Source organism: Neomonachus schauinslandi, chromosome 7 (genome assembly GCF_002201575.2).
Source record: "Neomonachus schauinslandi chromosome 7, ASM220157v2, whole genome shotgun sequence".
Lineage (NCBI taxonomy): Eukaryota > Metazoa > Chordata > Mammalia > Carnivora > Phocidae > Neomonachus > Neomonachus schauinslandi.
In genome coordinates, this window is record NC_058409.1 from 50,699,958 (window position 1) to 50,721,582 (window position 21,625).

Below are 21,625 nucleotides of genomic sequence, written 5' to 3' on the forward strand. Positions count from 1 at the left end.
GGTTAATATACAGCATTATATTAGTTTCATGTGTGTAATGTAGTGATTCAACAGTTCCATACATTACTCAGTGCTTATCATGGTAAGTGTACTTTCAATCCCCTTCACCTATTTTAGGCACCCCACCCAAGCACCTCCCTTCTGGTAACTGTCATTTTGTTCTCTATAGTTAAGAGTCTGTCTCTTTTTTCTTTTGCTTGTTTTTTCTTTTTGTCTCTTTTTTCTTTTGCTTCCTTGTTTTGTTTCTTAAATTCCACATATAAGTGAAATCATAAGGTATTTGACTTTCTCTGACTGACCTATTTCACTTAGCTTTAGACTCTCCAGATCCATCCATGTTGTTGCAAATGGCAAGATTTCATTCTTTTTTTATGGCTGAGTGATATTCTACTATGTGTGTGTGTGTCACATCTTCTTTATCCATTCATCTAGGAATAGACACTTGGGCTCCTTCCATATTTCAGCGATTGTAAATAATGCTGCAATAAACAGGGGCACATATAGCTTTTCAAATTAGTGTTTTTGTTTTCTTTATGTAAATACCCAGTAGTTAAATTACTGGATCATATGGTAATTCCATTTTATTTATTTATTTATTTATTTATTTATTTATTTATTTATTTATTTTTAAGATTTTATTTATTTATTTGACACAGAGAGAGAGTGAGAGTAGGAACACAAGCAGGGGGAGTGGGAGAGGGAGAAGCAGGCTTCCTGCTGAACAGGGAGCCCGATGCGGGGCTTGATCCCAGGACCCTGGGATCATGACCTGAGCCGAAGGCAGACGCTTAATGACTGAGCCACCCAGGTGCCCCATTTTTATTTTTTTAAAGATTTTATTTATTTTCGGGTGCCTAGGTGGCTCAGTCGTTAAGCGTCTGCCTTCGGCTCAGGTCATGATCCCAGGGTCCTGGGATCGAGTCCCACATCGGGCTCCCTGCTCAGCAGGAAGCCTGCTTCTCCCTCTCCCACTCCCCCTGCTTGTGTTCCTGCTCTCGCTATGTCTCTCTCTGTCAAATAAATAAATAAAAAATCTTTAAAAAAAAGATTTTATTTATTTATTCATGAGAGAGAGAGAGGTAGAGGCAGAGGGAAAAGCAGGCTCCCCAAGGAGCAGGGAGCCCGATGCAGGACTCCATCCCAGGACCCCACGATCATGACCTGAGCTGAAGGCAGACACTTAACTGACTGAGCCACCCAGGTGCCCTATTTTTAATTTTTTTGAGGCAGATAAAGGTTTGCTTTATTGAGTAACTGATCTGTGTAATTGCTGAGGCCACTGTGTACAGACAAAAGAGTGGTCTCTTCCTCCTTGGACAGAGTCTTGATGATTTCCTCCTCCTTGGCCTGGAGCAGCTCTTCATGGTGCTTGTATGCTTCCTCGGTCTTAGATCTGTGGGCCAGAAGCTTCTTGTGTGCCTTGTCTGCCTCAGGTCATGGATGTGTTTGATGAAAATACGCTTGTTTTTCAACAGGTTACCCTTCACTTTCGGGTACAGGCTGTGATACATGGGGTGGTAAATCTTCTTAGATTCGAGATATTAACTGAGCAGCCGCACAGAATTCTCATCCTCCTCATCCAGGTCATCTTCTCAGGCATTTGAGCCTTGGCAGTACCTTTCCTCTTACCGATGCCCATATGCCTACCCTTGTGGCAGGCCAAGGTGATTTTCTGGTACTTGAGCCTGGGAATGAATAGTCACAGTCTTCTGGATGATCAGCCCATCCTTGATCAGTTTCTGGATCTACTGATGGGAGTTGGCATTGGTGATTTCACTGGGGTCCAAACAGACCTTCTTTTTGCCACAGCGGAGGACACTGGAAGCAAGCCTCTTCTGAAGCCTAAGTATACTTATGGCTGCCGCCATATTGATAAAAGGAAAGTATTTTTAACTTTTTGAGGAGCCTCCATACTGTTTTCCACAGTGGCTGTACCAGTTTGCATTCCTACCAACAGTGCAAGAGGGTTCCTTTTTCTCCACATCCTTGCCCCATACTTGTTGTTTCCTGTGTTTTTGATTTTAGCTATTCTGACAGGTATGAGGTGATATCTCATTGTGGTTTTGATTTGCACTTCCCTGGTGATGAGTGATGTTGAACATCTTTTCATGTATCTGTTGGCCATCTGTATTTCTTCTTTGGAGAAATACCTGTTCATGTCTTCATATTTTTAAATTGAGTTATTTGTTTTTTGGGTGTTGAGTTGTATCACTTCTTTTTATATTTTGGATCCTAACCCTTTATCAAGCATATCATTTGCAAATATCTTCTCACATTCCGTAGGTTGTCTTTTAGTTCTGTTGATTGTTTCCTTTGCTGTGCAGAAGCTTTTTATTTTGATACAGTCCCAATTGTTTATTTTTGCTTTTGTTTTCCTGGCCAAAACTGAGGAAGTTTTACTGTTGAACAAGACTTGGTTGGCAGAAGGATGGAAAGGGGGTTAATAGATAACAAAGTAGTTTGGTATTTGAACAATATGACAATCCAAAAGACCAAGTGTTATTTTGGTCCATACAGGAAAAGGAATGACTCAAAATTTCAAGAAGGGAGGGAGAGAAAAGTACTAGGATCTTAGTTTATCTTCGGGGGAGTGGTTGAGAGGTTTGTCTGCAGTAAATCTCTGTGGATACAAGCTGGTCACTGCTTCTATTCTGTGAGATGATCTGCTTCCTTTTTCTGTATCTGAGATGAGAAATAGTAACTAAATCCAATTACAAATTTTTCTTTACTTGCTTGGGGGCATCAAAGGTGGACTTTTTTCTTTTCTAATGGAGTCATTATAAATTAGCAAGAATATATAAATTCTCACAGTGCATGATGTAAGAACTGTAGGACATCTCACACTTAAAAAAGTTGTCTCAAGAGGAAAATGGCCTATGTCTTACTGTACCACATGCTTCCTAAAGACAGGTTATCAAATAATTCTGTTCAGAGATGAAAAAAGCATTGTGATATCTAAATGACCGAGATACCCCTGGTTTGCTTCACAGGATTGTCTAAGGGTCCCTTTCCAAACCTGTCAGCTAAATGTAATATCCTGCTTACATGAAGATGAGCACCAATCTTACATCAGTAGGATTTGAACCTTTGAGTATTTTTCTTTTTTTTTTTTTTTAAAGATTTTTTATTTATTTATCTGAGAGAGAGAATGGGAGACAGAGAGCATGAGAGGGAGGAGGGTCAGAGGGAGAAGCAGACTCCCCGCCGAGCAGGGAGCCCGATGCGGGACTCGATCCCGGGACTCCAGGATCATGACCTGAGCCGAAGGCAGTCGCTTAACCAACTGAGCCACCCAGGCGCCCCGAGTACTTTTCAATAGAAGTAGCACAAAAGGAAAGTTATTATTTGTGTCTGGGTAGAACACAGTATGAGAGAAATTATTGCATTGGGAATATCCCCATCTTTGTGGAAGCATGAACTAAAACCTTATTTAGGACTATTTTCCTTCTGGAGTTTAGAATGCTTTTATTGCTGGAGATCAATTTTACAATGAGTGCCAATATGTCTCTGTAAGGTTTAAAAAGTAAAATGTGCTGCCACTAAAGTTTTGTTGTATAGAATCTAAAGGTATGTGTAAAAGGCAGACCTGAGGGAGGTATTAGATTAATTTTCAAGTTAGATTGATCTTAAGGAAAAATATTTTGATGCTGTTAATTTGTGTGCTACTCATCAGGAGAGAGATTACTTCTTGAATTGCTTTCCAGTGTGCATTTGAGTAACAATTAAATACTTGATAAATGAAATAAGCAGACACATATTATGTATTAACTATTCCAGTGACCCATATCACCTGCCAAGCAATAAATCTGTGGGATAATAAATTGGTGGATACTCTAGATTGGGTGGTCAAGGATATTTGAACTGAGATTTAAAGTTTTTTTTTTATTTGAGAGAGAGAGAATGAGAGAGAGAGAGCACATGAGAGGGGGGAGGGTCAGAGGGAGAAGCAGGCTCCCTGCCGAGCAGGGAGCCCGATGCGGGACTCGATCCCGGGACTCCAGGATCATGACCTGAGCCGAAGGCAGTCGCTTAACCGACTGAGCCACCCAGGCGCCCTGAACTGAGATTTAAATGATAAGGAGCAGTCAACTATTTAGAAATGCAGGGTGACCTTTCCAGGTAAGCTAAGAAGCAAAAGCCTCAAAATGGGAATGAGCTTGACCTGTTAGAGGACCAAAAAGAAGACTGCTGAGGCTGGAGTGGAGGGGCCTGGGGCAGAATGGTAGGACTCGAAAGCGGAAGGAGGTACAGATCATGTAGTACTTTGTAAGTCAGGATGAAGAATTTAGATTTAGTGCTTAGTAAGATGGGAAGCCATCAGTGTATTTTAAGGGTAAAAATGCTTTGGCTGGTTGTCGTGAGTTATGGATTAGAGGAAGGCAAGAGAAGATGGGATGGAGCTGGAGGTAGGCAAAATGTAGGTTGGGGCAATTGTCCAGAACTGGATGGTAGTAATGGGGATGGAGAAAAGTGAGTGGGGCTAGAAGGGGTTGAAAGAAAGGTGTGGTGAAAGAAGCCAGGGGGGCAGGCAATTAAGATAAGCCTCTAGGTCTAAGTAGGGAAAACCAACACCTCACCTACAGGAACTTTGGTTTGCATTCAGGCCGTAAGGACCCCTACCTTTTAAAAACCAGTCTGTCCCAGTCACTGAGGACCTGGCTCATTAGTGACTTTTGATCTCTGGAGGTATTTCTATAATCAGGGACTTGGATTTTTCACTCCCTTTGCTTTCTTTCTAGACAGGCTTCTTGGATATCAGGAGTGGGTGGTGGGTAATGGGGATCCCGAGGATGGTGAATTTGCCCTAAAGAAAAACTGGGGTACTACACACAGCCACTTACCTAGGCAGCCTCACAGTTCAAAAAAGAGAGGCAGGGAGGCTTAGTGCTTATTGTGCTCTGGGCCAGAAGTTTTACATACCAAATCTCATTCCCTCCTTTTGATAACTTGTGAGGTGCATTTTTAAATACCAATTTTACAAAAGAGAGACAGAGACAGAGATACTCAGATAGGTTATTTATTTTGTCCAAAGTCACACAGCTTGTAAGTGGTGGAGCCAGGACTGGAATCAGAATGGGGCTCTCTGTGCTCCCCACACTGCCTCTGAATTGGAGTTAGTGTGTTTGCCTTCTTTTCTCATTACCACATAGATTCCATGAAGAGCTCATCCTGGGGAAGGCCATGATTTCTCTTTGTTATGTTTACTATATTGGCCTCCCCTACCCCGAAGAATGCCTAGTAAAATGCTCAGCAAACATGCCTGCCTGGAGGCAACACCTCCTACTTGCTGCCACATGTGGAGCTGGGGTGAGAGGCAAGGCAGGGCTGGTGAGGTGGATTGCTTTGCTGCTGCTGCTGCTACTAGGGAATGGGGAGGGACTCTGCTGCCTGAGCCTTGGCTCGAAGGCATTTTCCATTTCCTAGCCCCCTCCTCCTCCTCCATCCCTCAGCTGTCGCCCCTCCGTTTCAGCTCTGGCCCCTAGGGGAGCGTCCCTTGCCATGGGGCTGACAGCACTTGGGGAGAAAGGTCCCTGTTCTCTGCTGCTCTAGCTCTGTGCACAGAGCTTCGTTCGCGGGCGCCTGGTGTCCAGCGGGCACTGATGTCAAGCAGTGGCGGAGCGCTGCCTACAGACGGTTGACCTGGACCCTCCTCCACACCCACTTCCTTCGTCGCCCCCTCCCTCTCGCCTGTACTCGGGCTCTGACTCTCTATAAAAGGCGGGAGCGTGGCGCGCCACAGCAGCTCCGAGTTTCAGCACCATGGAGAGCCCCCGTCTTCGGCCGCTGGCCCTGTTGGGTGCCGCCCTGCTTTTGCTGCTACCTCTGCTGGGCGCCGGGGCCCAGGAGGACGCTGAGCTCCAGCCCCGAGCCCTGGACATCTACTCTGCCGTGGAGGATGCCTCTCATGAGAAGGAGCTGGTGGGTATCTCCCGGATCCCCCTTGGCTGCCGCCCGGTCCTTTCCTTTGTATTCGTCCGTCTTCTTTCCCTCCTTCCCCACCCCCACTGCCAGAGTCGGGGTGCAGGGAGATGAGCGTAAAGCCCTGGCTTACATCTGTAAATCGTCTGGAGCCCACTGCTTCAGGCAGTTTGTAGAGTGAATCTCCTGTCCCGGGCCCTCGGAGCAACAGGAGCCTCAGCGTCTAAGGGACTTGCGGTCAGTATGTGAGACAGTGCTCGCTAAGTTAATACCCCTCGAACGTCCCTTTCTGTCCTTGGAGTCCCAGGGTGGAGTGCGTGTGGTTTCGGGGCTCTTTGTAACTAGGGCTGGGAGTGAGCACCTGGGTTGGGCTCGCAGCCAATGCAGCAACTTCGGGCTCCGGGGTGATGTGTTGCAGATCGAAGCGCTACAGGAAGTCCTGAAGAAGCTCAAGACTAAAAGTATTCCAATCTATGAGAAGAAGTATGGCCAAGTCCCCATGGTAAGGCTCTGGAATCACCCCCCTCCCCATGTTTTTCTGAGAGGAAATATACCACCTTGAGTCTTATACATTGACCTCCCTAGGGCGCAGTTAAATCAGGTAATGGGTTTGCAGAATTTTGTGGGCTCTTTTATTTTCCACCGCCAAATCATACCCCTTGGTTTCTAAGGGCAAAGAGTAGAATGGCCATTTCGGAGGATCCAAGAGCTGGTGCCAGGAACCAGCTCTTGGGTCTGTGTGGAAAGGAGCATTTCTTGAAGATGAGCTTTTTTCCTCTCATGAAAAATTCTCTGAATTGGAAGAGCCCTTAAATCTACTCAGTTCTTGTTCCTCTAATTTTCTTCTTGCCATCTGGAGCACTGCCAGTTTTTCTGATCTATGTTTTAAGGTCAAAATTCTTGATTCCCCGCTTGTCACTTTCCTTGGGGAATTACACATGCGCACACTCGTGTTCTCTCTCTCTCTTTCTCTCTCTCTCTCTCTCTCTCACACACACACACACACACACACACACCCCTCTTCCTTGGGATGAGGAGTCTGGAAGCAGGGAGCAGAGGTTGTGAGAAAATACAGGTCTATTGTTTATTTCTTAGAAAAATGTCTGGTTGATTATTTTCTTTTTGATAAACAACAAAGGGAGCTAGAAAATGTACCCTCTCCCCCGCAAATAAAAGGTGGAATAAAGTAGGAGGAGCTCAATAATTTAAGTTTTTTTCTTTTTATGTTCTCACTGAAATTTTAAGGCTGTGTTTCAGGTCTGACCATACTTAGACCTCCGGTGATAGTGATAGGTTCCATCTATCTCTCCTAAGAGGCAGACATTGTGTTGATGGGGGAGATGTGCCTGTTGGGAGCCTGGGTTTGCTTTTGTGGGAAGACCACACATTGTGTTGTTTTCAGTGCCACGCTGGGGAGCGGTGCGCAGTGCGAAAAGGAGCGAGGATTGGGAAGCTGTGCGACTGTCCCCGAGGAACCACCTGCAATTCTTTCCTTTTGAAGTGCTTGTGAGGCATCCACCCGCCTCCATAAATCCCCATTGCCTCTACTTCCCCCAAAGGACCACACCTTCATATCTGGAGTTCGCCTTTAGCAACAAAGTTTGCATTTCCCTCTGAGGGTTAAGGGGCTCTTTTCCTGCCTTTCCCAAATAAAAGAACACATTAGATGTTACTGTGTGAAGGATAATGCCTTGTATGGTGTTGATACATGTGCAAAGTATTCTTTTCTTATTCATCTGACACACTCTTTGTGTAAAGAAGGGGAACTTCTGCTTTGAAAATTGTATTTTTGTATGTGGTGTGGCCAGATGAAAATTAGATTTAGTTAATCTTGGTAGATGACATCACAACCTGGAAGATGACCCCAAATGACACAAATTGCAGCATGTACAAATTATACATAATAAAGTGTTTTTAATAATTGCTCATACTGTATCATTGTTTCTATGTCATAAGTAATTTAAGAATGGTGGAATTAATCATGCTGTTGTTTTCAAAGAGAAATATTTTAAAAATAGCAGCCTATTGGGAGAACAGCACCTTGGCTCCAAGGAGTTTTCATCATTAATTGGGAGTTTGCCACACAAACTTTTGTGCACTGTTTTTCTTTGATTGCTGTGGGGTGTGTGTGTGTGTGTGTGTGTGTTGGAGATGGCTGGAGTTGAGCTGATGTGATAGCGTTTATTAAAACCTTTAGTAGACTCCTTAATTTTCACAGTGAGAACAATAAAAGATAAATTGTTTCAGACTTTAGCTCCATTAAAAGCAGTTTGAAAAATTGGGATTTTTGTTTTGGCTACTCCTTTATTAGAAAATATTCATTGATAAGAAATGGATTCTTTGGGGGCTTGTTGTTTGTCCAAAGGATGGGAAATAGCTGTATTAGGTGTTTTAAGGGTGGGAGACCCACTTATTCCCACTATTTAATATACAATCTTGCATGGGGCAACTGGGTGGCTCCGTCTGTTCAGTGTCTGCCTTCAGCTCAGGTCATGATCCCAGGGTCCTGGGATTGAGTCCCATAGCAGACTCCCTGCTCAGTGGGGAGCTTGCTTCTCCCTCTCCCTCTGCCTCTCCTCCTACTTGTGTTCTCTCCCTCTCTGTCAAATAAGTAATTTTTCCAAGATTATATATATATTTTTAAGATTTTATCTCGAGGGGAAAAAATGAAAATTGATAGGTGGTAGATTCAACTCAAGAAATATAAAAATCTTAAAGGTTAGTAGCCTTTAAATGTTTCTGAGTGTTTACCCGAGGTCACATTTCTAAGGGCTTAAACCAGAGTAAATAACATGTAAGAAGAAGCATCAGGAGACAAACAGGGGCTTATGGTTTCCCAGTGCAAACTCAAGAGGCACCTGCATAATATTAGTATTAAGAAAGAAAATCCCTCCCCTGCTTCCTGGGGAGATAGAGTATGCTGATAGAAAATATGCTCATACATAATTGCTATTTGCAGTATTTTCATTGTTACTATTAGCACGGCTCATTCCCTTAATAATCTTCCAAGATAGATACTATTACCATTTTTTGGAGAAGGAAGCAGAGGTCAGGAGAGATGATGGAAATCATCTTGGTCAGGTCACATAATCCTAAATCCTGATTTCAGCTCTAATCCCTCTGACTCCCAATATTTATTTGCCTTTTGCTTCCATATCACTCTGGGCAATTGAACAGGTTGTTTGGACTCCCAAATTCCCCAGAAAGCACTTCTTTCTTTAATAGAAATTAGCTCACTTGGGTGGCCGATGTATTTTTGGGAGTCACATTTCTATTTGAATTCCTCTTTGACAGGCTTAGTTGTGATTGAAATGTGTTACATTTTAATCCTGAAAAACTGCGAGGAGGTCATTAATGGTTTCATTGTCTGCTACTTTTCCAGAAAGTATTTAAGTTAAAATCCTGATCTTGAGTCCCTTAACTGTTCTCATTCGTGTCAGTCCTAAATAAATAAGATCAGGAAATTGCTTTAATCATTGATTACTGCACAGGCAGGACCCTGGAGGAGAACACTGAGAAGAGCTTCCTATCGCAGCCTGGAATGTTTCCCCAAAAGGAAGAGATGCTGGAGGACTTCGTGGTTCAAAGACAGGAATAAGAATTCTACTCTGACCCCTTTAACTCTGTCACCCCTACTTCTATGTCACCCCATTCTTTCTTGTTTCATTTGACTAAAGGATATGGACTTAGGGGTAATTGGTAATGAGGAATCTGTGGGCTGGTTATGAAAGCCTTTTTCCAAAAGTTTGGTCTGGGGATCCAGGTTTTAAGTTCATGGTGGTAACGACATTCTATACTAACGATGGCAACATTTAATCTGAAGTGGCTTGGTAGAAGTAACTTTGCCTACTCATTTTGTCAGTATTAGACCTCTTCATTTTTTTTTCTTAAAGATTTTATTTATTTGAGACACAGAGAGGGAGCAGGAGAAGGAGAAGCAGGCTCCCTGCTGAGCAAGGAGCCTGATGCAGGGCTCGATCCCAGGTCCCTGGGACCACGACCTGAGCCGAAAGCAGATGCTCAACACACTGAGCCACCCAGTTGCCCCTAGACCTCCTGTTCAAATAGAATGCCTTACTATGTTTAATGACTGAAAGTCTCTGTGGTAGAGGATAAGAATGTTAAATATTTTTAAAATTTTAATAAGAGAAGGAGTTATCCATGTGCAGTCACCATGTATGAGCCCCAGAGATCTTCTGAGATTGGCTGAAGGATCAGGGGTCTGAGAGTTGGCAAGTATCTACATCTAAAGACCTGAAGAATGTTACAGGCATAGGAATGGTGTTTCTAGAACAGTAGTTCTCCCATGGTCTAGAGGTGATAGGTGAAAGTTACTAGAGGACTTTTCTCAACTTCACATAACCACTGCCCTTCCTACAGTAATTGCTGATGTTTCACCCCTCACTCTTTGCTAGAATCTGGAGGCCTGTGAGGGACACATGCTATACCTAGGTACCCACACACCCTTCCCAAACCTGATAATGGTACATCGGATTCTGGTTATTGACAAAGATTCTTTCTTGACCAGACTTGAGTCAGGTTCTTGAACCTCCTTCTGAGCCTATCTATGCACTCCCTTATAAAATCCAGTTTCAGCAAGAATCCTGATAAATCAATTTATCAAGAGTCCCACATCCTTCTCATCTTCCACCATCCCCCAGGTGATGTCTGGGCACTTTGACCTGTCTTTAGCAAAGATCCTGTTAGGCTGGTTTATCTTGAATTTCCTTGACCCCTGATGTTTCCCATTAGTAATTTCCCATCCACTTCTTGGCTATAAATTCTTACTTGCCCATGCTATATTAGGAACTGAGCCCTGTTCTGTACTGAAGTCTCTTTTCCCCTATTGAAGTAGTCTTGAACAAAATCTATTTCTATGGCTATAATGACCAATTCTGGTTTTTCTTTGACAGGGGAGACTATGTAGGATTGTGTAGTTTAAATAAGATCCTCAGATTGTTCTGCGAAGCTTCCTACCCTAGAACCACTGCAATATTGAGCTTGTTTTTTTTTTTTTTAATATTTTATTTATTTGACAGAGAGAGACACAGCGAGAGAGGGAACACAAGCAGGGGGAGTGGGAGAGGGAGAAGCAAGCTTCCCGCCGAGCAGGGAGCCCGATGTGAGGCTCGATCCCAGGACCCTGGGATCATGACCTGAGCCGAAGGCAGACGCTTAATGACTGAGCCACTCAGGCGCCCTGAGCTTGTTTTTGGTATAGTCCCATTCATGCTACACTTTTCTGAGTGCCTTCGATGTGCTGGGTATTGAGAACATAATGATAAAGAAGAGAGACAGAATCCTTGTTCTTGAGTTTACAATCAAGTGATTTATAGTCTTTTGGTGAGAATAGATAATAAGCAAAAATTATAAGCCATAATAAACTTTATGAATTTATCTATGAATTCTATGAATTTATGTTGACATGTTGAGGCTGTGGACTCTTAGAAAATGAATACCAGATGAGGTCCAAGTGGCTTTCCCAGGAAATAAGTCTTTGGGCCCCTCAGGTGTACACTTTTGCCTTGACCAGGTGGAATTTACAGATGTTCGTAGATCAGCAATATCTCAAGGGAAAGCAAGGCTGAGAGTAAGGAGGGTGGTGGTTCTGGCATCAGCTTTCAGTGTTCTTTAGTTCACTGATGGGTGGGTGTCTAAATATAATTCTCTCTTGCCTGGCTAATGTGTGTTTATAACTTGTTTCCTTTGCCTTTGTAGATGTAGGTGCTCTGTTCAGGGTCTCCAGTCTAGAGGGTCTATCAGCACAACAGTTTTGGTTTAAGAATAGTTTATGCAAATATTTCTTTTTTTTTTTTTTAAAGATTTTATTTATTTGACAGAGAGAACAAGCAGGGGGGAGCAGCAGGCAGAGGGAGAGGGAGAATCAGACTCCCTACTGAGCAAGGAGCCCAATGTGGATGGGGCTCCTGAGCTGAAGGCAGATGCTTAACCGACTGAATCACCCAGGCATCCCTATGCAAATATTTCTAACTGGTGTTCCCTGAACTACTGAGAAGAGGAAGAGCAACAAGGAAGAGGTTAAACATTTAGAAGAAAGAGGAGGTAATTGTTGAAGTGAAGCTCTTGTCAGGAATGGGAGGATGGGATTCAGAGCCAGGAAAAAGATAGCTTTGGGAAGGAAGGAGAGCACATGACATGTGAAGATGTAGGGGATTTTAATATGTGTGTTGGCAGAAGCTGGGGGTAGTTATTTCATGGCTTCTGTTTTCCAAGGGAAGTAGGATATAAACTGATCTGTTGAGAAGAAATTTTCTATTTAATAATTATATATACACAGTATAGAAACTGATGATAGCCTAACCTCTACTATAATATGACAAATTCATCATAAGACATGATATGTTACGTACTAGACAGAGAGGAAGATGAATTTAGAGGGTATAGAGGTGAATTATCAAGGCTTGTAAACATAAGTGGCATTTGAGTATTCTTTGAAGAATGTGTAATATTTCAAAATGTGAAGATTGGGGAAATTTTGTTTAAGATGTGGGAAATAGTGTGAATGGAAGTGTGCAAGAAGGGACACCTGGCTGGCTAGTCAGTGGAGCATGCAACTCTTGTTCTCGGGGTTATGAGTTAGAGCCCCATGTTGGGTGTAGAGATTACTTAAAAATAAAATTTAAAAAGAGTGTGTAAGGAAAAGAATGCAGTTAGAAATAGCCTGAGTGCTGAGAACATGGGGTACAAAATGGTGAACAAGGAGATAAGGGTGGGTATGATTGTGGGTGAAGGGGCCAAGGCTTTATTCCTGACAGCTGTAGGGCATGATCAGGGCTGTGCTTTAGGAAGCTCATTCTTTTTTTTTTTTTTTTTTTAAAGATTTTATTTATTTATTTGACAGAGAGATAGAGAGAGAGCACAAGTAGGCAAAGAAGCAGGCAGATGAAGAGGGAGAAGCAGGCTCCCTGCAGAGCAGGGAGCCCGATGCGGGACTCGATCCCAGGACCCTGGGATCATGACCTGAGCCGAAGGCAGCCGCTTAACCGACTGAGCCACCCAGGCGCCCCTAGGAAGCTCATTCTGATACCACACGAAAGGAGGGACCAGAGAGGAGGACATGGCACAGAAAGAGTAGGCAGGAATATACTGCAGTAGTCCAGAAAAGAAGTGATGAAAGCCTGGATGGATATGGGTAGCGTGGATGGACAGGAAGGATGCAGGAGGCATTGTCCAGGAAGAGTCTGAAGCAATAGTTTTCCCAAACTCTTCTTGTGTGTGATGGTGTTTTCCCTCATCTATGGCAAAATGGCATGGGGGCAGGGAGATCAAAGCTAAATATATTCAGTTTCTAATTTTTTTTAAAGATTTTGTTTATCAGAGAGAGAGTGAGCGAGAGCATGAGTGGCAGGGAGGGGCAGAAGGACAGGGAGCCCATTGTGGGGCTCGATCCTAGGACCCCAGGATCACATCCTGAGCCGAAGTCAGATGCTTAACCAACTGAGCCACCCAGGCGCCCCTCTAATTGTTTTAATTCCCAGTTCAGCATACCTACATTTTAAGAGCATACCTATATACCTCTGTTGAGGTACACTTTATATGTAATAAATTTCATTTCTTTCAGGTGTATACACCTTATGTTTTCAGTGTTAAAGTAACTTTTATGAAATGTTAGTGGAAATAGATGGCAGTTGTTTTCCTAATGTTTCTATTAGCAAAATAAAATTGGGCATTTCTGTTTTGGGATGTCAGAACTTTGGGGGAATTCTGACTGGTTTGGAAAATCTAGAGGTGTGGAAACTGTTGGACTTGGGGAGATTTATGAAAAGAGGAGTGTGCTAGGCTGGGAGGATGGTATACATCAGAGAAAGGGAACAGGCATGGATGCTTGCAGGGGAGGAGAGTGCGGGTATGAATATATAAGGGACCTGGAGCTTCTCTAGGTTGTTCTAGATTCCAGTGCAGATGTGGCTTTAGCAGAGGGAGGCAAGCCCAGGGTAGCACTGCAATGGAAGCAGGAAGCCTGGTTTCTGGTCATGGTTCTGCCACTTATTAGCTGTGTAACCTTAAGCAAGTCACGGAATTGTGCAGGACCTCAGACATGCACACATCGAAGAGTCCCTTTCCAGTTCAAATATTTCAAGGCTTCATTCTATATTATTTGACTACATCTAATATTCTGTGTTTGAGCAACTGTGAAATAAAGCAAATATGCTCCAGCCCAAACTGATTTTGGCTTTACTTGAACTGCAGGCCTTAACAAGAAAGAATAAATCTAAAATCACCTCAATTTTTTTTAAGTTTGGATTTCTTAAACACTAAATAATCTGATGAGCCCTAAGCATTTGGAATTTGAAGATAAATTGCTTTAAAATTATATACATACATATTATGTATATATATTACATTTATATATTCTAGTTCTATTTAAATTATAAATGTATACTGATACCAAATAAGTACATAAGTTATATATAGCTACGTATTTTTATATAACTATATAATTATTAAATTTATATATGTAAATATATAATTAGATATAATACATATGTATTATTATATCTTAAAGTATAATTACATTATAAATTATAAATATAGTTTAAAAATTATTTGTATATTTTAAATATATTTTAACCATTATAATATATAATTATAAAATATAAGTATAATTACATATTATAAATTACATGTATATAATTTATATACATTAGTTGCTTCCCCACACAGTATGATTTGTTTCCTTTTGTATTCTCATTTCCCAATTTTTATTGGTGGTTAGGACCCAGCTGGGGCTCTCTAAGGAGGCACACATAAGCAGGCTTCATAAAGACTGAAAACCTCTGTAAACATGTAACTGGAGAACATTTTTAACTTGAGAACTTTTTAAATTTATTTTTATTTTTTAGAGAGTGCAAGAGTATGGGAGTGGTGGGAGGGGCAGAGGGAGAGGGAGAGAGAGAATCCCAAGCAGACTCCCTGTTGAGTGCAGAGCCTGAGGCTGGGCTGCATCTCATGACCTTAGATCATGACCTGAGATCATGACCTGAGCCAAAATCAAGAGTCCAATGCTTAGCCAACAGAGCCACCCAGGTACCCCTTAACTCGGACACTTTATACTAGCAAATATTTTAAGGCTCTAAAGTCTTAAAACCACACTTCTGATGGATTGAGCTCCCATGTCTCAGCTGAGCTTCTACTTTATACATTCCATTCGTTGTCTTTCATGATTTATAGTGTCAGCCTCAAGGTTCCAGAGCAGTTGGGTTTTGTGGGTTTATTAGGAGTTTGTTGTGATTCTCACTGTATAGCTTACAAACCTACTTTATACATGGTCTTAATCTTGGGCTTGGTCACAGAATTTCAGAATTGAAAGGAAACTTTGAGGTCATTTAATTAAATCTCATTTTAGAAATGAAAAGATGGAAGCCTTAATGGTAAAGTGACTTGTCTATTCCTTTGGTGACCAAATGAAAATTCAGTGAAGCAATCAATCTGTATTTGGTAAGTTGTAGGACATTCTATCCAACAGAATCCCTCTTAGGACAAGCTGTCTTCGTTTGGGAGATTGCCTTGAAAAGTGTTTGGGTGGAAGTAAACCCTCCTTGATTATGTTTTATTTATCTTTCAATCTCCTTTTACTCTATTTTAAAATTTGATTTCCTTTTTGACTCAAGTTATCTGGAGATGTCATTTGGTGGCAAAAAATATATATAAGCCAATCCTAATGAATTTATGTCTAGAGGGGGGGAATTTATTATAAGATGATCAGAAGACAGGAAATATAGGTGTGTAGTAAGGAAGTGGATGCCCAAAGCCAGTAGGAGTCATTTCCTCTCTCAGTCTCTCTCTTACTTCCTTACCCACATGTTTCTCTGTCTCTCCATCTTGCTTTGTATAGGTTTACCTAGGTTCTAGTAATGGAATTGCTGGGTAGGTTTACCTAGGGTCCAGTAGTGGAATTGCTGGGTAGGTTGTACAATATGCTTATTTTCAGCTTTACTAGATAATGCCAGATTGCTCTCTAAAATGGCTGTACCTGTTTATGTTCCTACCAGTGGTGTACTTCACAACCTCACCCATGCTTGGAATGGTTATCTTTAAAATTTTTGCCAACCCGGTGCACCTGGCTGGCTCAGTTAGATGAGCATGCGACTCTTGATCTCGGGGGTGTGAGTTTGAGCCTCACGTTGGGTATAGAGATTACTTAAAAAAAAAAACAAAAAACAAAACCTTAAAAAAATTTTTTTTGGCCAATCAGATACCCTTTTTGCCAATCATATCTCATTGTTATTTGAATTTGCATACCTTTGACTACTTAGGATGAGCATATTTTTATATTTATTTATATCTTCTCTTTTGTGAATTGTCTCTTCATGTACTTTGCCTATTTTTCAGTTGGGCTATTTGTCTTTTTCTAACCAATTTGTAGAAGTTCTTCATATATATCCTGAATACTACTTTCTTACTGTGCTGCTTGGTCGTTCACCTTGTCTGCTTGACATGGTAAATTTATCAACAGATTTTCTAATGGTGTTTTCCCTATTATGGGATTAGCTCTACTTAGTTATGACATATTTTATAATACATTTTAACTTCGATATGTTAATATATAAACTAAAACCTTTATGTCTGTATTTCTAAGAAAGACTGGTTTGTAATTTTATTTTCTTGTCATCTGATTTTGGTAGTAGGCTAAATAGCCTCAAAAAATACATTAAAGAATTTGTTTCCCCTCTGCTTTCCTGGTCCTTTGAAACAGTTTGTAAAGAAGAATTATCTGTGGAGGTTTGGTCAACTTTTTTGTCAATGGGAAATTTTGATTACTAACTCAGTTTCTTGATTTTTGAAAGACCTCAAAACTATGACTGGAGAAAGATGAGACATGAAAGATTCTAGTTGGACTCAATTAATTAATTAAAGATTATTTATTTATTTTAGGGAGAGAGTGCACAAGCGGGAGGGGCAGAGGGAGAGAGAATCTCAGAATCTCATGCAGACTCTGCACTGAGTGTCCCTGACGGTGGGGAGTGGTGTTGGGGGGACGAGCTCAATCTCATGACCCTGAGATCACCACCTGAGCCAAAACCTAGAGCTGGATGCTTAACTGACTGTATCACCCAGGCACTCCCAGTTGGGCTTACTTTAAATCTAGGTAGGAAGGATATAAAAAGATCTAAGAATAGGACAAAGAAGGGCTAAGTTTTTGAATTTGTAGTTTTGATTAATTAAAGGCTAAATTTAAAAATCAAAGTAGCACTTGAGTAATCTTTTGTGTTGCCTCTCCTAAGTGCCTTGGGCTTCTGCTCCAGAGCCTTGCAGTGTTGGTTTGGGTCTCCTGGCCTGTGGTGATCAGAGATAGTCAGATGGTTGGGCAATTTTCCTGCTAGCTCTTTTCCAAGCAACAACTCAGGGATTCAGCCAGTGGGGTGTTTAGTTGCTGTTTCCAAGGCCATAGAGCTGTCCTCCTTCCCTGGGCTTATGACTTCCAATAAGCTATAGACCCAGGCAGTCATCTGCAGCAATTAAAACAAATTTAGCTTGTTTTCAAACAATTTAGCTTGTTTCACTTCAACCCCTGTTTTGGAGCAGTTTTAGTCCTTTTACCGCATAGGAGCCAAATTTGTAGCTGCCACTGCCAGCTTCTGAACCCTGAGTCGAGCAACTTCTCAGCCTCGGGTCTGTTCATGACATTGCATTTTGGCCCATTGGGACATTTAGCTTCCTTTTTGAGGCTGGCTATATTGTTTAAGTTTTTTCTTTTTATATTTTCTCTGTCCTTGTGGGATTACTTCATGGTATGAACTTAAGGCACCAGTTATCCTGAAAGTATACATCCCCATTCATTCTTTTTTTAAAAAAATAGATTTGTTTATTTATTTGAGAGAGAGAGAGAGCACACAGAGGGAGAGGGAGAAGCAGACTCCCTGCTGAGCAGGGAGCCTGATGCTGCGTAGATCCCAGGACCCTGGGATCATGACCTGAGCCAAAGGCAGACACTTAACTAACTGAGTCACCCAGGCATCCCCAGTTTGACTTATATTCTTAACCCTCTATTAAAACTACTTTTTATCATGACCACCAACCAAATTCACATTTATAAATCCAATGTGTGTTTTTCTACTCTCTTTCTGATCTCCAATGAATTGTTCAGTAAATTCTTTGTTACTCAAAGTAATAGTTGATGTGGTTTTTTTGAAAAATGTTTATCAGTACTTCTTTATTTTATGCCATAAGATTATTTACAAACATATTGAGTATGTTGAATTCAAGAGTTCGATCCATTTTTCAAAGAGATTGTACCTCTTACAATGTTCCTTTTCACATCTATTCAATGGATTAATTAAAACATCTTTATTTCTCAAGCATTTGGTGTCAAGCAAAAGGTACAGCAAATCCAGATCCAAAGTGCATAGTCATCATAATTAGTAACTGCCACTTGTTTTCCACTAAAAATGGCAAATTCTTCCCTGGGCCTCCTCACAGTGGCTCCTATGGACCACCGAGGTTGCGAACCCCCAGATGCTCAGTCCCAACATAGTGTTGTTGGAAGTTCTGTGAAAGGCACAGAGACCCAAGATGAAAGAAATGGCCTCAATACTTCTTTTTCATCCAATACCTAACATGGTAAGATAGCTGTATCCACTTATTCATCCCTTTATTCATCACTCAACAAATATTTTTGAGTACTTACTCTGTGTCTGGCACTGTGCTAGGCTCTAGGGATACATCAGAGAAGAAAACAGTCAAAATTGCCACCCTCATGGAGCTTATGATCTTAGGTAACAAGAAGACTCTGTTTAAGTGGGGCCCATACAAGTAAACTTATGGAAAGAGAAAGATTCCTACAGTGGCTTTGAATTTCCCTTCCCTGGAAATTTGTGAAGAGCATCATCACTCTTTTTTTCAGGTTGTCTGTGTATCTTAGCTTCTGACATTTGTTTCCAACACTTTGGCTCTAGTAACCTATTTTGGCATATACTCTCCAACTACACTTTTGTCATTGATCTCCTGAGTTCTCAATTTTACCCTCTCACCCCCAAACTCTGGTTGCTATAAAAGACCCACTACCTTCTCCCCCTCAACTTTTCCACAGCTCCTTGGGACCAGACCTAATTTCTGTTTAGCCATGGTATAAGGAGAATCTGATAATATTCGCCATATGCCAGAGGGACTTGCTCTCAGTTTTGATCTATGAATACTTCTGCATGAAAACCTGTTCCATTTGGATGAGAAAGTCTGAACCTGTGTGTGCACGCAGGCTACACCCACGCCGGCTCTGGTTTTCTGTCCATTATCCTTGTTTCCCCAGAGCACTCTCACGCTGTCACCAAGGGCAACTGCACACATGGCCTCTCTGCTCTCTGGATGATTGAAACCATTAATAATTTACCAAACTCTGGCTGCTGCCTTTTGTTAATTATCACTATGCTAATGATGTCCCTCAGGAAAAGGGAAAAGTAATTTCTCCTCCATTGCAGTCTCAGTGAAGACAGACCATATTTCATAAATACAACGGGGGTGGGTGTTTTGTCTTGAATGTTTTTGAACTCTTCTTTTGCAGAGATAGAGGAGGTAGAAGTAAGCATAATCAGATAAAATTAAGGCAGGTAAAGATTCTGTTTAAATATCAATGTCAGTGTGCTGCTAATGTGGCTCTAATTTAGCCTGTCTGTTCTTTCAGCTAGGATATAGTGTTACTTTTACTGAGATGTGTTCTTAGTACAGGTGGAGACTTTCTTAAAATGTGGCACCAAGAACTGGACATAATCCTCTAAAATGAGGTTGTCTCATATAGCCATGGATTACCTGTTCAGATCATGACTCTTCGTAACCATGAAGGCAGTTTTTTCCCATTTGATCTGTCTTGTTGACCCAAGGAGGACTAAAGGAGCCAAATGTATGAACAGTACCTGAACACAAGTATTCAATACAGGTTAGCTATGACAAAGGATAAAGGAAAGTCTGTGTAATTTCCTAGGCTCTGTGTGTTTGTGACAGGTCTCTGTAGGATTTGTTTCCAGACGTTGTGGGAAATAACAGAGGAGCTTCCTTATTGCATCTGAACAACTGGCAGATTAGCCAAAAGGATCAGTTAGGCATCTGGAAGTAGACTCTCAAATAGGGTGCCTCAAATTAAAACAAAGAGGGTGTTTAATGCTAACTACACCAAAAGTTTTACTAGCTTGTTTTGATCCAGTGTAGGTATAGGATTCAGAATCTATTCTGGAAGACTGGCAGTTTTTCTTGTGTGGGGAGAAGGGAGCATGCATTCAACCAACAAAACTGTTGCATGAGCACTGTACTGGGTGCTGAAGTTTTCTTTCTTTCTTTTTAAAAGATTTTCGTTTCTAACTTTTAGTATTTTTCACAAAATTTTTTTAAAGATTTTATTTATTTATTTTAGAGACAGAGCACAAGAGGGGGGAGCGGGAGAGGGAGAAGCAGACTCCCTGCTGAGCAGGGAGCCTGATGCGGGACTCGATCCTGGGACTCCAGGATCATGACCTGAGCCGAAGGCAGTTGCTTAACCAACTGAGCCACCCAGGCGCCCCCACAAAATTTGAGTAAAGGAGAAAATGGGAAGAAATTTACCACTTCTGTTTATTGTTCAAGTCTTTGGGTTTTTTTTTTTCCTTTTTCTTTCCTGAACTTTATGCAAGAGGCTGTCCCCTGTGTGTGTTCCAGCTAGAACTATCTCCTTAGAATCATAAAGAGGTAATACATTGAAAAGGCTGAGAACACAAAATCTAGATACTGATGGCCTGGGTTTGAATCCTAGCTGCATTTCTACTTAGATGGATAATCTTGGCCAAGATGGTTAACCCTTGTGAACTTCATTTTTCTCATCTTTAAATAGAACATAATAACCTCCAGGATTGTTGAGAAATTAAAATGTTAGTGTGTGTTAAGTACTTAAAACAGTGCCTAAGTATTTTATCTTTTTTATGTGATAATTTACTATTTCTTTCAATAGCTTCCCAAGGGCAAGAACAATGTCTACTTTGCTCATAATTGCATGCCCAGAGGTAGGCACAATGTCCAGAACATAATAGAAATTCAATTGATTTGTTGTAAGGGAAAATACTTTCAAATGGTTCTTCAAAGACAGAGGAATAAGGTAGCTGAGGAAATGTAGCATTTTAGAGTTAAGCACATGGCCAAGGATATGTTGTGCTTCTCTTGGTCCCTGAGGAACAGGCTTAATGTGTATCAACAGCTAGACCAAGACCTTTTTGCTCTGCTTTATTTGGAGAAATAGAGAAACAAAGAAAAGAACAGGAAATGGGATTGTGGGAAATGCTTGTTATAAGGGTCTATGTACATGATTCACAAGAGAGTGTGGATAATGTTTGTAGGGAGAGTCTAATGCTCAATTCAGAAAATCCATTTTTTTACCCTTTCAGCTTCTAGAGACTGCTCACTTTCCTTGACTTGTAGTTCCTTTCCTCCATCTGTAAGGCAAATATCATGCTGCCATCTCTTGTGTTCCCTCTTCCAATTTTACCTTCCATTTTTTTTTTTAAGATTTATTTATTTGAGAGAGAGAGAGAGTGAGTAGGGGGAGGGGCAGAGGGAGAGGGAGAGAGAATTCCAAGCAGACTCCAGGCTGAGCACAGAGCCTGACCTGGGCTCAATCTCATGACCCTGAAATCATGACCTGAGCTGAAACCAAGAGTTGGTTGTTTAACTGACTGCATCACCCAGGTGCTCCTCATCTTCCACTTTAAGGACCCTTGTGATAACATTG

The 21,625-nt window shown here is 41.5% G+C and overlaps 1 protein-coding gene and 2 pseudogenes across 1 annotated transcript; 1 reads left to right on the forward strand and 2 right to left on the reverse strand.

The window, feature by feature from the left end:
- Window positions 1-1,212: 1,212 nt before the first annotated feature.
- LOC110587530 lies at window positions 1,213-1,868 on the reverse strand (annotated as a pseudogene).
- Window positions 1,869-5,760: 3,892 nt separating this feature from the next.
- CARTPT (CART prepropeptide) lies at window positions 5,761-7,429 on the forward strand. The gene is made up of 3 exons (XM_021700336.1): window positions 5,761-5,919; window positions 6,338-6,421; window positions 7,322-7,429. Exons 1-3 carry the CDS (start codon window positions 5,761-5,763, stop codon window positions 7,427-7,429), a joined length of 351 nt encoding a protein of 116 aa, XP_021556011.1.
- Window positions 7,430-18,228: 10,799 nt separating this feature from the next.
- LOC110587520 lies at window positions 18,229-18,413 on the reverse strand (annotated as a pseudogene).
- Window positions 18,414-21,625: the final 3,212 nt, after the last annotated feature.